The sequence below is a fragment of the Labrus mixtus genome, chromosome 7 (assembly GCF_963584025.1).
Source record: "Labrus mixtus chromosome 7, fLabMix1.1, whole genome shotgun sequence".
NCBI classification, from domain to species: Eukaryota; Metazoa; Chordata; class Actinopteri; order Labriformes; family Labridae; genus Labrus; species Labrus mixtus.
Genome location: NC_083618.1, coordinates 30261866 through 30289365, shown reverse-complemented (window position 1 = coordinate 30289365; position 27500 = coordinate 30261866). Strand labels below are relative to the sequence as shown.

The window sequence follows — 27500 nt, the reverse complement described above, 5'->3', positions numbered from 1 at the left end:
TTAAAATATATTTTCATGTCATAAACAAAATCTTACAGTTACAGGACTGTATGTTTGTGTATGTGAGCAACAATTCATATGAACTGAACAATTTATTAAAATCTATTAATTAATTAATTAACACTGAATGCATTGATGAGACACATGTGACACACATTTAATTTTCTAACAGTTTTATCGGCCTGGGCATCAAGTACCAAAAAAAGAGTTCTCTCTTCCACATGCAGCAATCGTTCGATAAAAGTATTACTTTAAGATGTGTCGTTTTTTATTTTTTAGCTCAGGTACTTTTGGCTTGTAACATAACAGTGATTGAATCGTTTTAAAACATGTGGTATCAAAAATAACTGAAGTATTTTCACATCTTTGCTTTACATATCTCCCTTTTCTGCATATTTTTACCCATTACATGAGTGATGCATAAGTAACCTCCACGGTTCTGATAAAATTGAGTGCGTTTACATTGAGTGTCCTGATTATGAGCCTTATCCTGGTTGGTCCTAAAACAAAGGCAAACTGCAGTATCTGACACCTTCTTCATGGTGAAACCAACTCAAACTGCAGTAAGTGTCACTTACTGCAGTTTGCCTTTGTTTCACAGTGTATTTTACAGATACTGCGTAACTAAAAAAAAACTATATCTCTGGGAAATAAAGCAGCAGAACTACGAAACTCTCACAGGTTGAAGAGCAGATACTGAACTTACGATTTGTGCAAAAAAAAGTGAATTTCACAAAAAGTGCAGATAGATTTGTAGGGCAGAATATTTTTAAAGAAGTAGCTGGATATCTTTCTCTGAACCGATCCAGAGACACATCTGAAATGGACAAAACTGAAGTAAAAATAAACTGTGTGTGTGTGTGTGTGTGTGTGTGTGTGTGTGTGTGTGTGTGTGTGTGTGTGTTTCAATCAGTCTGTGACAAAGGTTAAACACACACCTTTGTTCCATAATTGATTGGCTGATTAGAGTTTATTTAAAATGTGACAAATAGTCTACACTCCTCTTTCTCGGACATTTGAAATCATTTGCAGCTTTGTACTTTTAAATAATCGTATTGCAATAAAATTATGCTGAAATTAATGATTCTCCTGTTTCTGGGACCCGATGAGGTCAAAGATCCACATAATGAGTTAGTTCTTACCTTTTTGGCTTTGTTGATCAGGGACCTGATCAGGTCTTTGACATTATGGGACTTGTCCCTCTGGAAGTAGATCTGCGTCTCAGACGGTCCGTATCTCGCCGGGGAGTCCGGCCAGCCGAGCTCCAGCATCGGCGGTTCCTCGTCGGACATCATGGGGAAGTAAGTCCCGGAGGTGAGCTCTGACACGGCGTCCCCGTCCCCGAAGTCCCGCTCATTCGCTCCGAGTCCATTGCTCTCGGTATCGCACGCCTTGGCTGCGTTTTTGGTGATGTACCGGACCTCCAGCGGGGACAGAAAGTTGAGCTCCCGCTCCTCGGCCAGCACCCTGCGGTACTCCTTCTCTCCGTGCTCCAGCAGCGCGTCCGTCGCCAGGCGGGCCGCCTCGTTGTGGCTCAGCTCCAGCGTGGAGCCCTGCCGCCACGGGTTCTTCACCTCCTCCAGCCGGGTGGCGAGCTTGCCCAGGGGCTTCCTGCCGGACGAAGCCGGACGCAGGCCCTCCGAGTTGATCATGGTGCCTGTTCAGTCAGCAGTCCCCGGATTAAGGTTGTCGGATCCCCGGGTTACAAACTCACGAGAAATAACTCCAACAAACTGGGTGGAGGGATACTCAATATCCTGTCACAGGAAACTAGTTCCTTCTGTAATGGGTCTGTAGAAACATGTTTGCATACAAACACATTACGAGCCACACAAACAGTCTCGACAGCACAGCCTCGTAATGCAGGAAAACCTTCAACTACAATAAATATCTGAAGTCTCTGTAACTCACCACCGAGGCTCTCACACTCTCACACTCAGTCCTTATTATCGAAAGATTGGAGGAGTCTTTCCGTCGTTCAGATTATAATCCAGGTCTTCGGGTCTATGTTCCTGTGAGGCGGTGTAATGGTCCTCTCTTCTCTAATTCCCTGTCATGACAGACCGGATCCGAGTCCCAGGAGCTTTTCAGCTCCGCAGCCACCTCCTCCCTCTACACCAGTGTGTGTGCGCGCGTACGTGTACAAGTGAGGTGTGTGCTTAGTGCGCACCTGTTGATAGCTGTGCTGCCATTGGTCTCCGACATGCACAGGCCCCTCCCCCCCCTCTCTCTCTCCTTACTGTTCCCCCCCCCCCCCCCCCCTTCCTTGCTCCGCGTTGTCAAGCCAACCAGTTCACCACAGGTGTGTCAAAATAACGTGTCTGTAAAGGAGACTGTGTCTGTGTATGGAAGCGATTAGTGATCAGAATTCAAATGATAAAGCTAATTTGAAAATTCAAATGCATTAACAGAAATGCTTTTTAATTTTCAGAATATGAGTGTATTATTTGACTCAAAAATAAAATGATGATTAATTTATCTAATTTGAATTTTAGCTTTCAACTTCAAAAATGCACATTCTTTGACTAAATTAAGTAGAAAAAATAGTAATCAAAAAATGCCCCGTTAAATCTGTATCATAATTCAAATGAAAAAGCTAATTTTAAAATGAAAATACAGAAACAAACACGTTTTAATTTTCAGAATATAGGTGCATTATTTGACCTACATTTGATATAGATATATAAATGTGCATTTTTGAAGTTGAAAACTAAAATTCAAATTAGATAAATTAATCATCATTTTATTTTTGAGTCAAATAATACACTCATATTCTGAAAATTAAAAAGCATTTCTGTTAATGCATTTGAATTTTCAAATTAGCTTTATCATTTGAATTCTGATCACTAATCGCTTCCATATCTGTGTGGATGTTCTGCTTTATTTGAATGAACAGAAGAACTTTTAAATAAATTATTAATATGTATAATTAAACTGAATTTCTTTTCTTTTAAATGTATTGATATTTTGTAAATTGTAAATTGCCGAAAAGAGAAAACTGAACTGAATTTCTTTTTGCATGTTCAGCTGACCTGACTTACGATCATCATGTTTTTCTCTGCAGGTTTAAACCTCAGCAGCAGCAGCCAAAAACTTTGTTGGACAAAACATCAACAACAACATGATTGGACACAAATCCACCTTTTCATTTATTTATTAATTGCAAGCTAAATTCTTATGAGCTTGCAGACTCTCAATGATACACTGTTCTATAAACGGAAACCAAGAAACTGAAACTTTATAAATAAAAAATGATCTTTATAATAACATGTTAAAGGAAGAATGTTCAACATGTTCCACATAAATATATCATGAATAAAGTCTGTCCTGTGTGAATGTGTCTCTGAGTCATGACTGTCTACAATGAGGGAGAAGCTCGAGTCCCGCTGGCTGTGTTGTTGTCAGAGCCGTGTTTACATGGACGGGACGGCCGGCTCCTCCCCTTGTGTATAAAAGCTGTTTTAGACAAGAACTAGAGAGAAGAAGAAGAACATACTCACTGATTATTTGGATGTTAGTAAGAGTTTTTAGATCATGCTCATTCTGTGTCAGTTTACATGAAATGTGAAGCTACGAGCTAACTAAAGAGCGCTAACATTAGCATGCTAACACAACAATGCAGGACACAGCTAATGTGAAGCTACGAGCTAACTAAAGAGCGCTAACATTAGCATGCTAACACAACAATGCAGGACACAGCTAATGTGAAGCTATGAGCTAACTAAAGAGCGCTAACATTAGCATGCTAACACAACAATGCAGGACACAGCTAATGTGAAGCTATGAGCTAACTAAAGAGCGCTAACATTAGCATGCTAACACAACAATGCAGGACACAGGGGATTGCAGCGCGAGCCAAGGACGACTTTGTCCACCGCTTGTGCTTAATGGTGTTTAATTACGTTGCGTTCCATTTGATAACTCCTCCGTGTGAACACGAGTGGAGGAAGGTTGGCGGTGTGTCTCTGGAGGAGAGCGGAGGCTTCAGTATGGAGGAGGCGTGGCCAAACAGCAGTTTGTTTTGGTTTCATGCTGGAGCTCAAGGGCGACACCTACTGGATCAAAAAGTCACACATTCTTCCTTTAAGTTACAAGATGTTGGTTATGTTAGCTAGTTCTGGCACAGCTGTTGAGGTTGCTAGGCGACAAGAGCGGGTAAGGGTGGAGACAGCTGTTGACTCAAACAGGGAATCCTCCATTGACCAGAGCGGGAATGTCCCCTCAGTTCATATCAAAAAACACATTTTAGAGTAGAGGAGCGTCAGAGGTCTGATAGAGAAAAGCAGCTATACTTTGAGCCTTTGCAGTTTATATTCAGGGAAGTACACACACACACACACACACACACACACCTCCATCTGCCATGAAGGGATCAAGTAATTATCAGGCGCAGACGGAGATTACAGTCTTAGCACTTATTATTGTTGTTTTGTTTCTTAATAATCACCATTTTCAGACTGAAACTCCCCCGGTGCGCTTGTTGTTCCTCTCTGAAGAATCGTGGGAACCTGGAAATTATTTCTTGAAACACTTTAGCAGCATGAGGTGCAAATTATTGCTACATTCAGGCCTTCATTGAGGCATTTAAATCACTGCCGTTATGACCTTCAACAACAAATATACATCTGACACTTTTTCAACTTCAACATTTTTTGCAGGAAGAGTTTTCAATCATATCAATAAGTATCAGTTTGTTTTGAGTGGGTCAACAGTCTAACCATTGGGTGTCTTGGTATTATAATAAACTTAATAGATTTAACAAAAAAAATGTAACAAACAAAAAAACAGTGAATCTACAAAACGCTAACATGGGCGCTGATGGCCTTGGGATTAGTTTAAGTCCACCTGCAGCTCCTTTCCCACACGTCATTCCCCTCTCTCAGACTCTCAGAGCTCCTCAAAACATGTGTGTGAAGTTTCTTGTTCTAAATCCACTCTGATCCTGTATTTGATCATGTCTATAAACCCCTCTATTTCAGCCCTGCTCAGAACAGGCTGTTTCTGTGTCTGTACCTTTAAATATGTAAATGAGCTGTGTCTGACCACGCCCCCTCTCTGGACGGGCTTGGGTGTACTCTGTGCTTTTCTCGCTCCATGTCCTATTGTTTACGGTGAGAAGGCAGACTCAGAGGGCAGAACAAACACCTAGCTGTGGGAGTGTCACCCACCTGGGGGAGGGGCTACTGCCCTTTGTGATGTCATGAAGGGAAAATCTCCAAACGGCCTGTTTGAGCACACATTTTCTGAAAAGTGGAGCAGGCAGAAGACGGAGAGGATGGACTTTTCTCATCATTGGGGGGTTTGTAGACGGACTAGAGACTCATGTTAGAGTTAGAGGAACATGGAGAAGAGGATTTTAAATAATATGTGACCTTTAAATTACAACTCAGGATCACTTAAGTTTTTACATTTCACCCGAAGAGGAAACTGAATGTCTGAATCAAATTTCATGACAATTCACAACATATTTGAAGATATCTAAATCTGAACCAAATCTTTTGATCCAGGAGTTGTTGAGATATTTCAGACTGAACCAAACATCGGGATCGTTGTTCGGTGAAGAATGAACCCCGGAGGACTGAATAGCATGTTTGAGGTGAGCTGGTCCATTCAGTCAGAGAGCATCAAAGACTTCCAGAGCTTTTGTTCCACATCCTGGTCTGACTTTCAGACCGTTCAATTCCCCTGTGAGCTCTTTGTACAATACACTATCAGGAGAACGTCAGGGAGGTCAGAGCGGAGGGAGAGATGTAAAACTAACTGACAGATATGAACCAATGAGAAAACAACAAAACCAGCACAGAAAATCTCTCAGATTTCCTTTAAGAATCCACAGCCTGCTTCTCACCTTGTCATTTTCTCCTTTTGGTGACTTTTACATGTTACTGAACACAATAAACTCTGCACGCAAAAAAGCTTTGAACCCCAATGCATGATGGTATATATTGCATGGATATTTTAAAATACTTGCACAATGCATTGTGGGATACAATGAGTGGACTATATAGGGCAGTGGGTCCCAACCTTTTTCGGCTCGTGACCCACTTTGACTTCTCAAAACTCTGGCGACCTCAGACATCCAAAAGACACAAACAGGTTTTTACTCAAATGTATTTGTTTTCAATCATGTAGGCTAATAGTTATTTTATTGTGTTGCAAATAAACATTCATCTAAGAGCACATTTAAGATGTTTCTTCATGTTATTGTGGACAGAGGAAGAAAGTCTGGGAGGACAGACAGAGACTCTGCAAGGTTCTTATTTTGGCATTAGCTATGACCCACAGTAGCCGTGTTAGGCAAAATCTTATAGGGTATGATAACGCTCGCTGAGAATTCAGACACCACTACAAAATGGCATATTCACTATGTAGTGTACTATGTAATGAGCCGTGTGTGATTTTAGACACAGCCTATGTCATAAAATCCTCGCCGAGAAGCACATGACACTGATGTCAGGTGCAGGTCGGCGTAATAATGTCCTCCACAGAAACCATCAGTGTCAAAAACAACAAAGGCTGCTGATAGGAGATGTTTCCACGGTTCATTTCATGTGACTGACAGGTTCTTAAACACGGCATGAAAGAAAAAACTCAACACTCAATGACAAACATGTTTTCCATTACCAGATAATCCAGTTGTAAAGTTTGCACAGCAGTAGAGATATGACCGACTGAGTCACAGTCGTGGATAAAAAATCATATTCAAAGGACAACTACAAGCGTCCAATAAGGAGGTGACTCTCTGTGACAATCCTTTAAGTGTGACATGATTTAATCTTCATATCTCTGTTGAACTCGTTAGACGTATTCTGGTAATACTTGTTAAAGAAGAAAGTACGATAGCCGACAGACCAAATGGTTTGTATCAGAGAGAACCTGGCTGCAAATTCAGAAATTATCCAAATTCAAAAACATGAGAAAAGTCCAAAACAAATGCAAAGCGGAAACACGCTGCAAACGACAGAACGAGCTGCAAAAAGACGGAAGAGCTGCATGAACGTCACCTCACTGCAAATATATACGGTAAGCAATGTAAAGCCCAAAACTCAAAATCACAGAAAACAACCACTGAAAAGCCATCACAACAAGAGTGCTCCAAGGGGCATTTAACTAATGTTGGAAATGATATCGCCGACCAACAGTCGATCAATCTCGAAACAGACAAATAGAGAATATGTTTACTGACGAGCTAATGTTTCAAAGTATGCAAACGTGTGCACAACTCTATGATGGAAGTCGCCATATTGGAAATATAATTTCCATCGGTCTAATTTCCAAGGTCAGCTACAGCTACAAGGTGCCCACATGTCAGTCAAATCATCTTCCTTCTTATTATGCAAACGTCTGCATAACTATCTTTAAAATCTTTGATCCAGCTTGTCCAACACAGAATAAGTTACTAAAACCGATAATCTTGAGCACAAGTAATCAAACTGGGTTTCTTTTTATTTGTAATTGAAAATGTGTTGTGCTAAAATAAAGCATTCTTGTAGGATGAGGATACGCTCAGAGATCGTTGAGTTGACCTGTTATTCAAAGTTCTTCCAGGGATTGTTCCTCCTAAGAATTGAAATGTACATAAATGATCTTCCTGATAAGTTCTCAGTGAAGCCTGTGAAGACATGTTCATGTTGTATAAAAACGTGCTCCGGGTCTCTGTCAGAGTCTGAAAAGCTTCTTCATCAGCTGCTCTGCTCCCCTGGGCAGCGTGACTAAATGAATAGATAAATGGAGATTGTTTCTGATATCACTGCCCTCAATAGTTTTCTGGGTTAATGGGGACTGGCGGGGTCAAACGTTCACTCTAACACTCCTAACCAGAGGAAGGTTAGGATGTCCGTAAAGTGGCGGTAAACATCCGCGAGCAGTTCATGTAAAGGTGTGACTTCATGTTTACCCAGCGGGGTGAGGTGCAGTAAACGACATCATCACTTTCTGTGTTTGAATAAGTAAAGCAGGCCGTTCTGTTGTGGACCAAAGGCTGACACTTATTGTAAGAGGGATGTCGTCGTCATTGTCCGTGCAGGTCATGAGGTAAAAAAAAAAAGCGGTCACACTGGACCGGCAGGTTAGCGTGTGCTTTAGCTCTGAGGACAGTATGATAAGGAAATGCTATAAAGCCTCAGACAAACCTGATGTTTGCATTCGGCTTCATGCAGAAAAAAGTAGGCCACAGATAGACTTCAGTGACATCACAGAGGTTAGAGGAACAAAAGACATGTAAGCGTTGCATTTTGAGCCTATTGTGCAATACTCTGCATGTAATATCTCTGTTGTTCAACACATTTTGTACATATTGCTTCATGTTTCCATCACCTTTGTACACAGACTCGCAGTAGAGTTCTGAATCAGCTGATCTAAATATACTCTCTTACCGTCTCCACCTTTTTGTTTCCCGTTTTATGGCGTTTGTTTACCTTTCCATTTTTGCGGGCTTCCCCTGGGAATCCTATGTTTCACATCTCAATGCTATGAACTCTGGGTAATTCCCTCACGCTAGGTCTGCAGATATGCACGCTTACGGACAGGGTGCATAAGGCCCCGTGTCCAACTAGCGTTTTGTTTTCTGAGCACCAGCGCCTTTTTTTAACCGTTTTCAATCAGTAGAGAGCGTTCACAGCCGAGTGCAGCGCCCAGCGTATTTTCTTCCTAGCTCGTCTTTCAACTTTTCAGAAAGGCGTTGTTGACGTCAATTTCTGCTTAACGGGAACTTGCATCAAAGTCAGTGAGTGTGTGACGAAGGAGAGCAAGGGGACGAAGGAGAGCAAGGGGAGCCATGATGACGAGGTCATGACAGTTGGTGCAAAAGTCAAAAACAACCTGCAGGCTAATCAAAGGTTTCCTCATGACCTGAAACTGAAGCAGCCGCTTCATATAAGTGAAAACAAATCATGTGTAGGCGTCCTGCCTGTCCTGCTGATCCTTCAACACTCACAGAGGAAGACATAACGCTTTGATGGCGAGCAGTCTTTGATTGACGTGTGATCTTTAGTCGAGTTTGTAGTCTTTTGTTTACACTGAACATGTCGAGAAAATATTTAAGAAACTGGAAGCACCAGTTTGACTATTTCACAACCTGATACGGGAAACATATTTGAAGATTGTTTTTATTTAACTTCTGTAAACTGTTTTAACTTATGTGCAAAGTGCTGTTTAAAGATATAATATGGGAGGAAGCCCCCCACCAACACTCTCCCCCCCAAGGTCATGGAGAGGCATCAGTATTAATATCAGTCTGTTGTCAGCAGATAAAAACTCCTCACAGGAGCTTTAAGTTCACACACTTGATCGAGTATCTGCAGCTTCAACACAAAAGAAAAAAAAAACTCAGACACTAAACTAATGCCCTTATTAGGCGTGACTTCCTGTTTGCAGGTGTGCTCATTACAGATTCATGCTCACATGTTTGTGTTTGTGGTGAGTGTGTGAGTCAGCTGTCAGAGCGCTGTGGGGAAGTCACCTTTCTTGAGTCACAGCGTTGATGGAAATTACTTCCAGGAGTGTTTGGCTGAAACCAGTGAGTCACATCTGGAGCTGGAAACATGACAGCAGCAGGAGAAGTTATCAAATCTTTTAATGTAGTTAAAGTACCAAAACGTTGATGCCATTACACGACTCGCATTCAAACAGATCTGGAGTTTAAGTGCAGACTTACTATGAATAAATGTCCTGAAAGTATCGAATTAGAAGACCGAAGGTCCCGCGTCCACCCAGCGTTTTTTTCTGAGCGCCATCATCTTTTTTCAATTGTTTTCAATGAGGAGAGAGCGTCCGCCATGACCCCCCAATCCCCACATCCTCCGTGTGAAAATATGATTGTGAGTCCAAATATTGTGTTTTATTTTGAAATTGACCGGACGGGTACCGGAAATTGACCCCCTGGTCGTGTTGAAGACGGTTTAAAGTAGAAGGTTTACACGGAGCGGTAGAAATGGAAGATTCACGTCCCCGGAGCATCAGGGAAATAATCAACTTTTATTGTGACAGAGGCGTCTGATTAACTTTACTTCGTCATATTTCTACTGCCATTGTTATTTTAGGGTGCTGGTACATCCATCTCGCCGCCTGGCTGGCACGATGCTACAGAGTCCTCTATACAACGCTATAATGAGAATATGTGTCTTTCTATCAATGCTACGTGTAGTTGAAGAAAATCTGAATGTGAACTAAAGAGAGGAGAAGAACAAACTGGAGAACAGGAAACATGCAGCAGGTTCATTAGAGCACGGCGTGCAGACAGTCTATGGTCGTGCAGCGATCACAGGGAATCACAAGGTCACCACCCGCTCCTCCCACTGGCTCCAGGTGAATTCTCCTGATTATATCCTGCTGCGTTCTCACATCAGATCACTCTGACTTTCTGCAGAATAAATACGAGGAGGCTGCAGGAGAAACATCTTAAGGCAGACCATGGTTGGCCAAGTATCTTAAAATACATTCATAATGCCAGAAAATGTGTGCAGGGGAAATTATTGGACAGCGACAGACGATGCTCAGATCTCGAGGATAAGAACACCACGATCTGATTTCAGTTATAAATAGACGGCTAACACCTGCATGCTCCAGGGGAATCCGGGTATGATTCCTTCATTCCTTTTGTCATATGAAACCGAAATTTTAAAACCAATAAAACCACTGAAAAAAACTCTGAACAGTCAAATAGACAGGACATCCAAACTGCAAAAAACATCCCTGAGGTAAGTCTGTAACTTTCCTCTGCTGGAGAAGGAACCAATCGATGACAGAGAGAGAGAAATATTCCTGAGGCCTAAAAATGACAAAAATAGCGTGACGCAGGTGACGATTAGTGACGATTAGTGACGGACATCAGGTGAGAGGAGGGTTACTGCTGCAGGCGGTATTAAAAACAGCACCAAGACAAGAAGCGGAGGAACCGGTTTGAAACTTCACATCCAGAAGTGCAGTTTCTTATCTTCTCCTGCAGGCTCATGAAGCTGTTTGAAGGATTGCATGGAACAGGAAGAGGGGAAAGTTTTAATCAAATGTTAGTAAGTGCTTCTGTTCTTGTTCTGTTTCCCGCTCTTTTCGGTTGGACATCAGGTGTGACCGGGGTAAAAATATTCTGCCTTAAACGGCCAATAAAGGGGGCTATTGATTTTGGAAGTCAAGTGTTTCAGTTCATCCCAAAACTGTTGGAAGTTTTCAAAGTCAGGACGCTCTGCAGTCTCGCGAAGTTCGGCTCCAACAAACTGAGAAAAAAACATTTATTCACAGATCGCTCTTTGTGCCCTGCTTGTGTTTTCATGATCAAACAGAAAAGGGAAAAACACACACTACTGCCATAAAAGCCGTTTTCAAATCTACACTCCTGAGAATTTCTAGAGAATTTCAGTGAAAATGCAACTTTTAGGGTTCATCCTGAAAACTTCATGTGTGAAAGCACATGCTGGAACACTATTGTCTAAAACATGCAACCAGTTATGTTTTCCACTTAATTGAACCAGAGCGCCGATAATATCCCAACGCAGGGTCCAATAGCACGTGTGCAGGACGTCAGCCAAAAGGAGGTTTTAGTAAAGTAAGCGGTTATCTAAACAGTCAGAGTATTTACGGCTACGACGAGGATATTTTGGACAGAGGCATTTTTAGTTTGAGGTCACAGGTCGCAATAAAGATAAGGATCATTCATTTCCCTCGTAAATCTTCTTTGACTTTTTGAAACGGCTTCATGATTTGGATCACGATCAAAGATAAAAGTCTGCACCGCCACAAAATGAAGAACAAAAGGCGAAAAGGTGACAAACGTATTCTGCCTGGATACGACGACACAACAGTCCAAAAAAAGACTTCTGTAAACAATGTCAGATAAAATGACTTTGATTGAATGTTTTATAGTAAATTAAGCACTTAAGTTAAAACTGAGCAGCAGCTGGAGCTTTAAAAACAGTGAATGAAACGAGAGAGAGAGAAGTGTGAGAGTAACTTGATTACTCAGCAGTTCGGCGGAGGACTTGAATCGCTGCATTGTTCTCTAAACTGCCGTGGCTGGCACGGACTGAAGGATTTTCCAGTTGTTCAAACGGCTCATTCCAAACCTCTTGCATTCAAATAGAAGTGATGCATAAACACTCGACAGTATAATGAGAGATAAATCTGACAGATAAGAGCGATGATGGACGTGTCAGAAAAGCTGCTTCACCTTTATCAGATGTTGATGTTCAGAGGAACATGTTGTACCAGCTGATGCGTTTAAACAAACACACATTCTGACTGTGATGAACACTGTAGTCACATTTAGCCACTTGTTAGCAACCGCCTTTTTAAAGACGAGTAAAAACTTCAAACTTCACAAGTGGAGGTATTACCTAACGTAGTTTATGTGGTCTAACAAAACACCAACATCTCTTCAGCTTGTGTTAACCACAGACCTTATTTCAGGCGTCTAAACACAAACACATTCAAAATCCCCGTTGACTTTTAGACGTTAGACCCCATGGCACTCAAATGCTAACTCACTTCCGGGTTTTAGGACTCAATCCTGTGGTGCTCTATAGAGTTCTCAACTTCCATTCATGTGAGTAAAGGGACACCACGGGTTGAGGGATGAACCTTCAAGACAGCTTTTAAGATCATGCTTAAAGTTTGAAACGCTTTATTGACAGAAACTTTAGAAGCAGAGTTCTGACACAATTTCACCGACTATCAAGGTGCACAAATTAGGCCGCCGTGTTTCGGCTTTTGGCGTTCCTCAGGGTCATCTAGAAACACATTGCACACAAAATTTTATTTTTGTACTTACCCTATTTAAATGTTGTGTGCAATGTGTTTCTTGAAGACCCTGAGGAACGCCACAAGCCGAAACGTGTCGGTCCAATTTCTTAATAAAGTCGATAATCATACGAGTGCTGCTGCAGCTTTTTGACCTTAACAGTAACTTTAGAAATCAATTATTTTATCATATTTTTAGACTGCAAAACATTCCTCATCCAAACCCTCGTCCATGAACTACAGAAGAAGATTCTGATAAACGAGAGGAGGAAAAAAAAAAAACATTTCTTCCGTTATGCACGTTGAGAAAACTAGTCGAAATGTCGAGAATAAAGTTGACATGCAGTTTGATGAAATTTCAACTTCATTCTCAAAGTGCATAATAAATTAAAATCTTCTTCCTCTCATGATTTATTTCTCGGGCTTCGCCCCGGATCTTTAGCTAAGCTCCAACTCAAAGTCACCTAAGTCGAGGAAAACCTTCACAGCTCAACAACGCCCACTTCTGGATGTCAATCAAATACTTTAGATGCCAGCTGTCAATCTCAGCGCCAAACTATAAAAACACAGGATTCATGCGCGGTCTTTACAAAAGGTCTTTAAGTCCCTGCGTCACCAAGAGTCAGAGAAATATCTGAGCGCGTTATTATTCATGTTCATTATGAGTACTTTAAATGTGACCTTATATAAGACTCAAAAATACTTAAAAAATACACACACTCACTCCTCTGCTTTTGTTATCGTTCTCTTTAAGTCGTACATGTGTGTGTGTGTGTGTGTGTGTGTGTGTGTGTCTGTGTGTGTGTGTGTGTGTGTGTGTGTGTGTGTGTGTGTGTGTGTGTGTGTGTGTGTGTGTGTGTGTGTGTGTGTGTGTGTGTGTGTTCATGGAGGTATAACTGAGGAGGCTTTCTGTTCTTGTTCACTCCACGCTCGTGTCATTTAGTGTTACACTCAGATCAGGAGCTGCTGCATCAGCACGTCTCGTTGTCTGTCCTGTACAAGCAGCTGCAGGCAATCCAGTCTGAGATGCTAATCCTCGCTCCCGTCCTGTGTGTGTGTGCGTGTGTGTGTGTGTGTGTGTGTGTGTGTGTGTGTGTGTGTGTCATAAAGACAAATTAGGTATGTACGTGGCAGAGTGAGGAGAGGAATAATTTTAAAAAAACAACCTTTACCCAACTGGGGTAAAAGTTAGCATTACAGTTGGCACTTTATGAATTGGCCGCTTGAAGACTGCGTTTTCACAACAGCGCCGCAACGATGTTCCACCTCAGTGCACCCTCAAGGGCGTAATGTCATTTCATTTTCAGGCGTTGCAGAAACGCGCGAGCACACAGAAGGAGCTGCACATACACACACACACACACACACACAGCGCTGTTCAGCCTTACTGCCTCCGACGTTGCATACTGCCAACCTGTTGAAAAATGAAGCCAATGCAGAAGTGCAAAAAAAACTGCCAATCACAACGTGCAACATCATCATACGACCCCGAGCAGATCTGGTACCAACACCGAAGCAGAACCTCTTGAACATCTGAAGTCAAAATGTGGTCCTTGATTTCAGATCGTTCTGGTTATTTCAAAGACGTTTATGAACAATAAATGAACAGTTTGCAGCTCATACTTTTAGTTTCCAGCTGTTTCTCTCTCGGGGTGAACGAGGAGTGATAAGTGAAGAAAAGGTTGTACAGCGACGCAAACATGTCTTTGTGTGACATGCTGACAGTAGAGGAGAAGCATCCTCCTTCCATACCTGACATACCTGACCCCCCCCCCACACACACACACACACACACACACACACACACACACACACACACACACACACACACACATTCAGCTGTAACTTTAGCTCGTCCACATTGTGGAGCAGAAACAGGCGTTTTGTTTAAGTGTGTGTTTTTGTTGTTAAAGTGTTAAAGTGGTGGTGTGTACATTTTATTCACAACAACAAACACAAACACGTCCCGACCATGATGCCTGTGGAGTCAGGGTTACATAACGACCACGAGGGGCAGACCGATGTGAACCTGAGCGCCGTCTGTGCTGTGAATGGATGAAATTCATAAAAGAAAACTCAGATCTCTCTGCTTCTTTGTCGGCTGGAAACAGGAAACAATCATGTACATCCCCCGTCATTTAAGGATTAGAGACGCCATTTATAAGACTCTGATGAGTGACAAACATGTGCAGACAATAAGCATCAGTAACAGATGTACATGAAGACTGCAGACAGAAAAAACAGCTACAAAGGAATCAAACATTCAGCTGTGAGTATCATATCATGTTGTCATGTCCTATAACTGACCCTAACTGAAAGTGATAGCTGTAGTCATAACTTTTATTTCATAACGGCCCCGGAGTCATTTTGTATTTCAAAGTGGGCCGCAGCAGTTTTAAGTTTGGGAAAGGCTGGTCTAGCGGATTCTGGTATTACATGTTCATGCTGTGGCTTCTTTTGTGCTGCAGATCATCTCATGTCCGGGCTGCAGCGGAGAGACGGACTGACATCATCTGTGTGACCTGTGTTTTGTGTTGAATGAGGCGACTGCAGAAAACCCTCTCTTTGCAGACCAGCAGAGTGACAGGTGTGTCTGTCCTCCTTACCCACCCGCTGCCGTGGGACACCTCACAACTTTCTTGTCTTTGTTGTTGTAGTTGTGACGTCTGGTATTCACTCTTACAAGAAAACAGAAAAGTCAACACAGTCAATAAACGCTGCTGCTCTACCCTCATTCCCTCATGCGGACGTTTCTGCTTTCTTCAACGTCTTTTAGCGGTCTTGCATGTGAAGATTTGTTGCTCCTCTTCACGCTGTGTAGTTTCATTGTTAGCCTCAGACTTCAGAGTACAGTTCTCTGTAACTTGTTTTTTGTTTTGAGTGAATATTTTCCTCTTCAGAACAGACAGACTTTCACTCTCTCGCACTCCACCCACAGCTCCGACATGGTGACTGACGAGCATTGATGAAGTGTCTCTGTGGTATGAGCTGTAACCTTTATAGCTGCTAACCGACGTGTGAGACTGGAGCGTAGCTAAAAGACAAGAGTTGTTCTCTCCGAGGAAAAGAAAAGGTTGAAATTAAAATAAAAAAGGAACAAAAGAGCTCTTTGTTGCGTCAGCAGACTCAGAGCTGTGGCACCGATTGTTTTAAATCATTCCTACAGCTCTGTGACACGAGAGAGCCAATCAAGAGACTGACGCGGCCGACAGTTCTTATATCTTATATTAGAAAACAAACGATCCTCAGTGGTGATTCTAGAGACCGACGCGGCCCCGAGGCAAACATTCACAGGCGGCGCCTCAAACCAGCTTTCACCAACAATCCTGATGATCCTAAATCATCCAACAACAACAATTACTCCGATTTTTAACTTCCAAAGTTTGTATTCCTATCTGTATTTTCAGTATCATTTTCTACATTTAAATAAAGAACTTCTCCTTCTATGACTTTCATAGACGTACAGTACGTAGATTTTCACCATAGACTGTAAATATGAATGTTTGAAGCCTGAGTGACGTCAGCCATCTGTTCCTGCAGGGGGCGCTGGAGGCTCATCAGCAGCGGTCTCCATGCTGGAAATCCTGTCTCAGTCTAACTTTCAGTCAACCTAACGACAGGCTGAGAGCTGGAGCTGAGGCGGGTTTTAAGCCTCCTGATGAACCGTTACACCGCGCCCACCTGTCAATCAGGTCAGCTACACGCCTAACTATGGATAACACGTATCGTATACAAAATCAAAACAGATGCATTATCAAATAAATCACCCTCGTACAGTGTGTGCCAGTGATGACATTAACTAATCAGAACTTTTAGTTTTTTTTATATCAGGCTGTTGACATGTTAATTTCTGCTTTTTAGAATGGGTGTATATGTGACTTCCTGTGCTTCTGCAGCCAGCCTCTAGTGGACACTCGATGAACTGCAGGATTTTGCACTTCTGCATTGGCTTCATTTTTCAACACAAGAAGTTGCCGCTTGGTTTTCACAGCAATAATGCAATGCAAGGCTTAGCAGCCCAATAAGACTGAGAGCTGTCACATGGAGCCCCCTTAGGGAGGTTTCCTACTGTCATTGCAAACTTTGCCCATTTTGAGCCACTTCTATAGTTCAAGGTTAGTCAGCCCTCGGGGGCCCCCTACTTGTTTATTGACAAGCTGTGCCTCAGACGATCGTCACAAATACACAACAACAATGACAACCAACCACCAAGAAATGGAATAAAAACACACTGTGCAATTTAATGCTAAATCTTCAGTTGAAATTGTGGATAGCCTAGTGGATTTATGTGCATGCCCCATGTATGAAGGTTATAGTCCTGATAGCAGCAATGGAGGGTTCAAATCCCACCTAGGCCCTTCGCTGCACGTCATCCCCCACTTTCTCCTGCCAACATTTCCTGTCTCTCTTCAGCTCGCCTATCCAATAAAGGCTCCAAAAAAAAATAAAGAAAATCAGAAAATAAATTGATTGTGTTGACGGGATTGGACGTAGGCACTATAGCGTCATGAATGGTTTGTGGGAGCTTGTTAACTTTGGCTAGTTGGAGTGCAGCACATTGTTAAGCTGAGGCTGAAAGGAATTTTTTAAGAAATACGTCCAATGGCAACAACATCACCTGGGCAACATGAATACCTTATCCAAACTTCAAGCAGCCGCTCATTATTCAAGTCTGGTCCAAAGTGTCCCGCTAATCTACCAACAAACCTAACATGTTGATCCCTAAAGCCAAAGGCAAGCTTGACGAGTAAAAACGCTAAGATCAAGTGTTGGTCTACGCTTCATTCTCCAGCCCGACTCTCAGAAACCACACCCATCCACACCCGCTTTCTGCCAGGCTACACTCAAGGCACACTCTGTCCTGCACCGGCTTCCACACACACATATCCCCCTTTTGAGAAACACTGTGTTACAATACCTGTGGTGTGTGTGTGTGTGTGTGTCAAGGGTGAGAACACAAACACAAAACACACTCGTAAAAACCAGGTCAGGACAAACAAAAGAGAACACAGACACGGAGAGGAGAGAGACGAGGAGAGGAGGCGAGAGAGGAGGATCTGTGCTGGAGACATGACTCAAACGTTGGTCACAGACAGGCAGCGTTTGTGTTGGTAAATCCTCGAACAAGGTCACAAACACTGGGACAAATAGCGGCCAGGCTGGGGCAGAAACTATTTCTGCAGTACACAAATAAAACAAAGAAGACGAATGGAAGGAAACAGAGCTAAAAAAAAAAGTGAACTCCCAGTTTTACTCTGGAGCAAAAATGCAAAAGAGAAGCAAGAAGCGGAAAAACCCGAGGAGGCGCTGTGGAAAAAACGTCCTCATGCTCTGACTGAGTCATGAGCTGCTTCATGAAACACTGTGAAGTAAACAAGGTTACAATATTGCACCAGTTATTATACTAAATGCAAACACTGGTCGACCAACACCTGTCGTGTCAGATCAAATCCATGCACTGTAGCCAGAGTCATAAAATGTTTTATAATGTTGATATTCCAGATGAGATATTCTGTGCAGCTAAGGCCGGACGTACGATTATATGAACGTCATGGGGGGATTTCAAGAAACACTACGCAAAGTGCTTTTACTCAGCAGATCACACCTACACATTCACACACTGATGGAAGAGGCTGATGTGTAAAGTGACCAACTTATCCATTCATGCAACTTGGGGTTAAATATCTCACCCAAGGTGCTGGGGATCAAACTCCTGACCTTCTGGTTGAGAGACGACCGACTCTACCACTGAGCTACAGCTGCTCGTGAGTTTGGACGGAGCACTGACAAGTGTCAACAAAGTTTCCTTTGAAAATTCCCACAGACGGAGGGTGAAGTCAGATCTCTGTGTGTATGTCAGTTGTCTCATATGCACAAAGTCAAAAACGCTCTTTCTCTCAAACTCACACATTCAGCATCACCAACAAACGCAAGCTAACTAGCAGCTAAATCATAACAAATAATTCCTGTTAGCTGGAGGTCCACAGTTATTTCCAGCCAATATTTCTCCTGTTCATATATTTGGTAATATGAGGGGGAAGACACATTAAACATGCACACTTGCTGTTGTCATGGAAGTTGGGTGATCGGTTTGGGAAGCAGCAGATTAAGCCGTCATTGGCCTTTGTGCACCCCCCCCCCCCCCCCCCCCCCCCCGTGTACTGCACAACAAAGGACGAGCGATGAAGCTGATATTTGTCTTCAAAATCAGACATGTGACTTAATACTCAGAAACAGCCTGAATTAATTTCAGTGTATGTCCAGCCAACGTCACCAAGCGGCAAACTCCGGTATCGAAAATTAAGCCAATGTGGAAGTGCAAAGTGCAAAAAAGCTGCAGTTCCTGGAGTGACTGCTTGATGCTGGCTGAAAAAGACCTGGACAACCTCAAAGCAGACATCCTGAGATCTTTGGCACCCTCCCTAAGGGGTCCCAGTACCCCAGGTTTGGAACCAATGTGTTGCTGGAGCTTTTTGACCTCTTGAGGATTCAAAATTAATTCAGGATAGGTTGAGCACAGAGAGATAAAAACACCTTATGTCATCTGCAGGATTCTTGTTCCAGCAGGTTCAGTACAACTCGAAGTATTCTCACATGATCAGCTGAAGGGGACAAACCGCTTTCCATTTCCCAAGAGAGGAATCACTTTATGCGTGTGTGTGTGTGTGTGTGTGTGTGTGTGTGTGTGTGTGTGTGTGTGTGTGTGTGTGTGTGTGTGTGTGTTTTGGGTGTGAAGTCTTCATGTACACCCAGAGCAGCAAAATCTTCTGATTTATGGCCAAATGGAGCGTGAAATGCCTCAGGCTGTTCCAACACGCTCTAGCAGCACACATTAAATAACATGTTCTCATAACAGAACATAATGCACATTCAGCAAAAACAAAGCAGGCAAATTAAACTAAAGAATTCAATCAACCAGCTGTGATCATACAGAGACAGAAATGAAACGTAAAGGAAGAATGTGCGACTTTTTGATCCAGTAGATGTCGCCACTGATCACCAGCATGAAACCAAAACAAACTGCTGTTTGGCCACGCCTCCTCCATCCTGAAGCCTCCGCTCTCCTCCAGAGACACACCTCCAACCCCTCTCCACTCACGTTCACACAAATGAGTTTTAGCGCAAGCGGCGGACAAAATTGTCTTTACCTTGAATTGCAATCACCTGTGTCCTGCATTGTTGTGTTAGCATGCTAATGTTAGCGCTCTTTAGTTAGCTCGTAGCTTAGCATTTCATGTAAACTGACACAGAATGAGCGTGATTTAAAAACTCTTACTAACATCCAAATAATCAGTGAGTATGTTCTTCTTCTTCTCTCTAGTTCTTGACTAAAACAGCTTTTATACACAAGGGGAGGAGCCGGCCGTCCCGTCCATGTAAACACGGCTCTGACAACAACACAGCCAGCGGGACTCGAGCTTCTCCCTCATTGTAGACAGTCATGACTCAGAGACACATTTACACATCAGGATAGACTTTCTGCTGTTTTTATCTTTAACATGTTCTCCCTTTCATGATTAAACACTATGTTTAATCATGATCATCCTGCTCACTCGTCTGCAGCAGAGCAGCAGGTTACAGCTTCTCGATGACCCAGATGTCAGGAACTGACTCAGTCACCCTGGGATCCTCCATAATGAAACCTGGTGGGTGACCCAGTTCAGATCCCATAACCAGGAAATTAAATGAACACCTGCTCCTACGCCTAAATGTTGGCTGTGGCAGGTAAGATATCAGATCACCTGATAGACAGGTTTTTTCACATTTTAATAAATAATACTTTTCTTTAGCGATTCTTAACAAACCTGACAAACTGCTTCATCATGTCAGCTACACGCCTAACTATGGAAACATGTATCTTTCACAAAATCAAAACAAATGTGTTATAGAAAAAATTCACCCCTCCTTCAGTGTGTGCCCATGATGACAATAACTAATCAGACCTATTTGATTTTTTTGTACCAGACTGCAAACATGTTTATTTATGCTGTAAAAACGCACGTTTTGAACAGGTGTGTATGTGACTTCCTGTGCTTCTACAGCCAGCCTCTAGAGGACACTCCAGGAACTGCAGTTTCTTTGCATTTCTGCAGTGGCTTCATTTTTTTGACATCGGAGGTGGCCGCTTCCCCTGAACTAGGCCGCAGTAGTCGTGTACTAAAGGTCATGTAATGCAACTCTACAAATACAAGAACTTCTCAAAACACGACCATATCAAAACCAAAGTCAAGTGTTTTTGTATAATTTACCCAAAATGTTTTTTGTCGTTATCAGGAGTTACACAGGCTTCCTGCACGTGGTGGCATTGGCATCATTTCATAGCGCATAGTGTTCCAGCACATAATTACAACACATCACAACCACCAACAGGTAATGCAGTGATGAGGGCTCGTGGTCATATCACGGGTTTCTGTGAGATTGAATATCTTAACACAGTATTGTAGTCTTTCAACACCACTGCCTGGACGTGCATTCAGAATCTGCTCAGCATATGTTTGCTGTGGCGTTCATATTTTGCATAGTGATGCAGGGCGAGGTAGTGTAAGCTGACGTACCTGCAGTCAGGGTCATGCCTGATTAACACAGACTGCTGCTTGAGTTTCACTTTTATGGATTTTTACCGACTTTGAGGATCAAAAGATCATCCTGCGTCTGCTGCAAAGAACCTGGTGCAGTTAATGTTTTCATCATTTGTGCTCGTTTATTACTGGTTTATGTGATTGTTGTAAAAATAATAAATGGACTTGAGCTTGTATATTTATTTTTCTAGTCTTCTGACTACTCAAAGAGCTTTTACACCGCAGGTCACACCTACACATTCACACACTGGTGGTAGAGGCTGCTGAGTAAAGTGAGCATCAGAAGTAACTAATAAATACAAATTTAAAAAAAGAAGTAAATAATCCCATTCATACACATTCACACGCTGCCGATGAAGCAGTGGGAGGAACTTCGGGTGCTTGTCCAAGGACACATCGGACATGTAGCTGCAGGAGCTGGAGATCAAGCTCCCGATTTAACCTTTGAGAGAGGAGAGAGAGAGAGAATCCCCCCTCTGATGATTGATCAGACAGCGACACCCAGTGGCTGTTTGGTGGAACTGCATGTACTATTCTGAACATAAAAGAGCAAGGACATGTTTTTTTCTCTTCCTGCTTCTAACCAACAGTATTAACACAAAATAATGGCGTTAATTGCAGATTTGAACCCACATATAATCAGATACAGACGTTAAACTTTCAGAAGCAGCAAACAGACCAAAATACCAAAATAATATTTTTTGATTCAGTCCAAATCCTCAGTTGTTTCACAGGCATTTAGCAGCAGACCAAAAAGACACGTTTGCAGGTTATTTTAATCCACATGGCAGGGTTTAAAGTGAACCCAGGTCCTGGTTGAGGTTTAGAAGAGTCTTCTTGGTTCCTGTTGTGTTCTGTTTTCTGTGTTTTTAAGCAGGATCCAGGATCGCAGCAGGTTCTCTCTGGCTGCGAGAGTCTTTTTCACCTCTTCCGGCTTTGAGGAATGACGTAAGCCAAACCAGACCAAACTGGCTCTGTATCTCATGTCTCTCTCTCTCTCTGTACCCACTCCCTAATATCCCACAGTGTCTCTCTACAAACACACTCTGACCCCAACCATCCCCCACAGACCCCAGAGGGGCCAGAGTGTGTCCTGGAGGGCCTAGTCAGCCTTTTGTTCACGCTCCCACTGCCATCCAATCCCCATCGTCTGATGTAGGCCTAATCTGCATAAATCTCCCAGCATGCCCTTGTAACTCTGATGATGTCCAAAAGAACCACCTCAGGTCAAACACCAGCGGGTCACATTGGGTCACAGGTACACAACTCAAAGTCCAGCACCCAGGTATCTCTCTAGTGTTTTCCTGGGTTCATAATGAGCAGTTGAAGAGATTCTAGATACCTTAGGACCCACACCATGAGTCAAAGGGGTCATGGGAGATAGCCCTATATATTCAATCACGGTTTGTTAAAATATTGTGTTAGTTCTCTAACACATATATTAAAATTGGAACGATACAGAGAAGATTAGCATGGCCCCTGCGCAAGGATGACACGCAAATTCGTGAAGCGTTCCTTCTTTTTCTCACTTACACTACCCCTCTGATTGGATAGAATAAATTACTTAAGAATAAATTAAGAATAAATTACTTTTCCCAACGCCCCCACAGCAGCTTCGTTTCACCAAATCACTGTCACAATTGTGAAAAATTATGAAAAGTCATTTATCTCACTTATTTTAAGCCATTTTAATCAGACACAGCAATAAATAAATTAAAAAATAAAATAGTCCCGCGCGCGAGTCCGTGCGTGAGTCCGCGCGGACGCCCGCACATCGGAGAACAACACAGAGAACGTGACAGCTACTTTGTGTCTTATATTGTGTCATGTTAGTCAGATACAGAAACTCTGGATTTCTCCATAATGAAGGCTGTCAGCGCACCCGCGTGCTTGTGCTCGTGCATGAAGTGTACCGTGCCGAAGCACACCTCTCCAAAGTGTGCCAAAGCCAAGGAAGTGTACCGTACCTGAGCACGATACGGAGCGGTCACACTGGACAGACAAACTGGACTTTAGCTTTGAAGCGTGCTTGAGCACGGTACAGATGACCAGTGTGACCGCGCCCTTAGAGATGTACGGTGTGATTGGCCCACCTCACTTAGAGATGTACGGTGTGATTGACCCACCTCACTTAGAGATGTACGGTGTGATTGGCCCACCTCACTTAGAGATGTACGGTGTGATTGACCCACCTCACTTAGAGATGTACGGTGTGATTGACCCGTCTCACTTAGAGATGTACGGTGTGATTGACCCACCTCACTTAGAGATGTACGGTGTGATTGACCCACCTCACTTAGAGATGTACGGTGTGATTGGCCCACCTCACTTAGAGATGTACGGTGAGATTGACCCGTCTCACTTAGAGATGTACGGTGTGATTGACCCGTCTCACTTAGAGATGTACGGTGTGATCGGCAAATCTCACTTAGATATATACGGTGTGATTGGCCCGTATCATTTACAGATGTACGGTGTGATTGGCCCGTCTCACTTACAGATGTACGGTGTGATTGGCCCGTCTCACTTACACCCCTCTGATTGGCTCTCTCTTGTTTTCCCTCGCGGTTCAACTCTCCGTGAACGGAGGCTGTCAGTCTGTTATCGCCACAGAGAGAGAGCGGACACTATTTTAAAACACTCGACATTAAAAGGTAAGAAGCTTTTCTCTTTGTTTACATTCAATACTTGTAATGTAACCTGAGTGTACGGGTTGAGACGATGTCATAAACGTTAGTAAACGAGCTTAATGTGCCGAGAGGCTAAAACACGATAGCTTCCTAACGGTTCGTTTTGTGTTACGGTAGCTTTGAGTTCAAAGTTCAAAGTTGTTCAAAGTTAGGAGGCTGTTATCAGTATTTTTACATTGAATACATTGCCGGGTCGGCAGAGAGTTGTAACGTTGTGAAAATAGTTAATGAAAGAGACGAAGCTAGCTTAAGCTTGGTGCTGCTGTAGTGTATACGGGACGCTGTTTTAGCTTCAGTTGAATGTCGCTGCTTATTTCTATTCAAAGGAATTACCCGCTGGTTAGACTTGAACATGTTTCTGTTTAAACTTTCCATTCATTTCAAGTCAGTCTGTGACCTGCTATGTGATAAATAACTTCAGGGAAATGCGGAATGTATTTGAACCGAACTCCGTTAAAAAATCTTTTTAACGCAGCGTTCTAAACCTCTCGTCTGTAGTTCTATGACAAAATATCGCGATATGAGAGTTTAAAAAGTCTAAACTCTACTAGATTATCACTATTCTACATTTTTATATGCCGAATTCACAACTGTATTATAACACTTCTAAAACTGTTAATGTCTTTCTCTAACAATGTAAGCAAATTAAATAAGAGCTAATTTTGTCAAAAAATTGACTGTTTTTAAATGGAGTCTGGCTTTTTGTATTTTCACTCCAAAAAGTGGACCAGAGCCATATGAACTGATAGTTTCCCTAAAGACAGTCAGGTTAGGGTTATAGTGAACATATGAGTGGTTTTAAATATGAAAGAACTAATTTATTATTAATATTTATTTTATTATTATTCATTCATTGCATCATTGCTTAGATAGGTATATGGTAGGCTACTGTAGTGTCTATGATGCAGTTACGAACTTCCCAGCTCCTCATTTCTATTAATTTTTAAAGGAATTACCCGCTGGTTAGACTTGAACATGTTTCTGTTTAAACTTTTCATTCAGTTGAAGTCAGTCTGTGGACGTTATAGTGTTGTAACAGTCTGTCAGAGACTATATAAAATTGGGTTTATTCAGACCGTGTGCAGTTACACTGCCCATAGCGGAAATCACTGAAAAGAATAGTTTAAATCATATGAAGCGTCTGTAAAGCTATATAAAGTGAGAATAAAGCCATACTAAGTGGCTTTATTCTCACGTGAGGCGATGCAACCACTACCTCAGTGTGTGTTCTGAGTTCGAGGTCCCCGGGGTGCAGCTGCCTCCTCCTCCACCCCTGCCCCTGGCAGCAGTTGGCTGCTCTCCACCTTCAGCCGTATCGAAGAGCTGAGGGCGAATGTCACCTCCACCTTACATAGGGGGACATAGGACATGAGCTGCTGATGGCCTTCAACCCTGAGGAGGAGCCGTTTCAGCAGCCACAGCCACTGCAGCAGCCTCCACTACTGCAGCCCCCTCCTCGACCGCAGCAGCAGCCTCCACCTCAGCCCGCTCTCCCTGCCCAGCCAGCCTGCCCTGGTGGCCAGGAGGAGCCAGGCAGCAGCTCTGGGGTTAGTAATGTTTAAGAGAAGCTACTTCTTCATGTTGGACTGATGGCATGTTGAAGAAGTGATGGACTGATGTGCTCATGTTGTTTCTGTGTTCCAGAGCTGTGTTGACCCCAGAGGAGTGCCTGGCTACCAGCATGTGGTCCGGCTGGCCAAGTTTCTGGTGGAGCACTGCAGGAAGGGCTACATCAGCAACGCTGAGGTGGAGGAGGTGGTCAGGCTTTGGCAGAGCCGGCTGGACTCTCAGAAAGAGAGCCACGCGGGGGGGCCCCCCGAACATCGGGCCCCAGCGGCTCAAAGCTGCGCGGAGAGGGGGCCCCATAGCGCTATGGCGGCCCGACGCGTGCCTCCGTCTCCCGAATCAAAACAACTACACACGGCTCCCTCCGCCGGCCATGCGCTGTAATCACAGTCAATCCGAGGAGCGTTACACCTCTTATATGGCCTCACCTCCTCCTCCTCTCCTCCTCTCTCCTCACCTCCTCCTCTCTCTCCTCTCCTCACCTCCTCCCTCTCTCTTCTCACCTCCTCTCTCTCCTCCTCACCTCCTCTCCTCCTCTCTCTCGCTCTCTCCTCACCTCCTCCTCTCTCTCCTCACCTCCTCCTCCTCTCTCGCTCTCTCCTCACCTCCTCCTCTCTCTCCTCACCTCCTCCTCCTCTCTCGCTCTCTCCTCACCTCTTCCTCTCTCCTCACCTCACCTCTTCCTCTCTCCTCACCTCCTCTCTCTCTCTCCTCACCTCCTCCTCTCTCTCTCCTCACCTCCTCCTCTCTCTCCTCACCACCTCTCTCTCTCCTCACCTCCTCTCTCTCTCCTCACCTCCTTTCTCTCTCCTCACCTCCTCCTCTCTCTCTCCTCACCTCCTCCACTCTCTCCTCACCACCTCCTCTCTCTCTCCTCACCTCCTCACCTCTCTATCCTCACCTCCTCCTCTCTCTCCTCACCTCCTCTCTCTCCTCACCTCCTCCTCTCTCTCGCCTAACCTCCTCCCCTCTCTGTCCTCACCTCCTCTCCTCACCTCCTCCTCCTCTCCTCACCTCCTCCTCACCTTCTCTCCTCACCTCCTCCTCTCTCTCCTCTCCTCCTCTCTCTCTCTCCTCACCTCCTCCTCTCCTCACCTCCTCCTCTCCTCACCTCCTCCTCACCTTCTCTCTCTCTCTCTCTCCTCACCTCCTCCTCTCTCTCCTCTCCTCCTCTCTCCCTCTCCTCACCTCCTCTCTCTCTCTCCTCACCTCTTCCTCTCTCCTCACCTCCTCTCTCTCTCTCCTCACCTCCTCCTCTCTCTCTCTCTCCTCACCTCCTCCTCTCTCTCTCTCCTCACCTCCTCTCTCTCTCTCCTCACCACCTCTCTCTCTCCTCATCTCCTCCACTCTCTCTCCTCACCACCTCCTCTCTCTCTCCTCACCTCCTCCTCTCTCCTCACCGCTCTCTCCTCACCTCCTCCTCTCTCTCCTCACCACCTCCTCTCTCTCTCCTCACCTCCTCCTCTCTCCTCACCGCTCTCTCCTCACCTCCTCCCCTCTCTGTCCTCACCTCCTCCTCCTCTCCTCACCTCCTCCTCACCTTCTCTCTCTCCTCTCCTCACCTCCTCCCTCTCTCTTCTCACCTCCTCCTCCTCTCCTCACCTCCTCCTCCTCTCTCCTCACCTCCTCCTCCTCTCTCTCCTCACCTCCTCCTCCTCTTCTCTCTCCTCACCTCCTCCTCTCTCTCCTCACCTCCTCTCTCTCCTCACCTCCTCCTCCTCTCCTCACCTCCTCCTCCTCTCTCTCTCCTCGCTGTATATTTTCTTTCCCTCTGCGAGATTGAAAACACTCCGCTGCTTTGAGAAACACCTTCAGGCCTCCATCTGCTGCCGGGGCCATGTGGTCCCGGACCTCCTCTCTCCTTAAACTTCACCCTCCTTTCATCCGCTCTCTGCAGCCCCCTCCTTCATCGACTCTGTTTACATCAAGCTGCCGA

General features: G+C 43.9%; 1 protein-coding gene and 1 non-coding gene across 3 annotated transcripts in view; one reads left to right on the top strand and one right to left on the bottom strand.

The window, feature by feature from the left end:
- fam83c (family with sequence similarity 83 member C) overlaps window positions 1–2146 on the bottom strand; it is a 26617-nt gene extending 24471 nt beyond the window's left edge. The window contains exons 1-2 of one of the 2 annotated variants that reach the window (XM_061041539.1): window positions 1912–2146; window positions 1143–1791 (exon numbers count right to left, since the gene is read on the bottom strand). In XM_061041539.1, the coding sequence (XP_060897522.1) occupies window positions 1143–1652 (510 nt within the window). In that variant the 5' untranslated portion in view covers window positions 1653–1791; window positions 1912–2146. Of the gene's footprint in view, window positions 1–1142 lie in introns of both variants that reach the window. The other variant, XM_061041538.1, reaches the window with a different exon arrangement.
- A 20580-nt stretch (window positions 2147–22726) lies between these two features.
- On the top strand, window positions 22727–22832 carry LOC132978271 (U6 spliceosomal RNA). The gene has a single exon (XR_009673886.1). It is a non-coding gene; the product is annotated as a U6 spliceosomal RNA (small nuclear RNA).
- Window positions 22833–27500: the final 4668 nt, after the last annotated feature.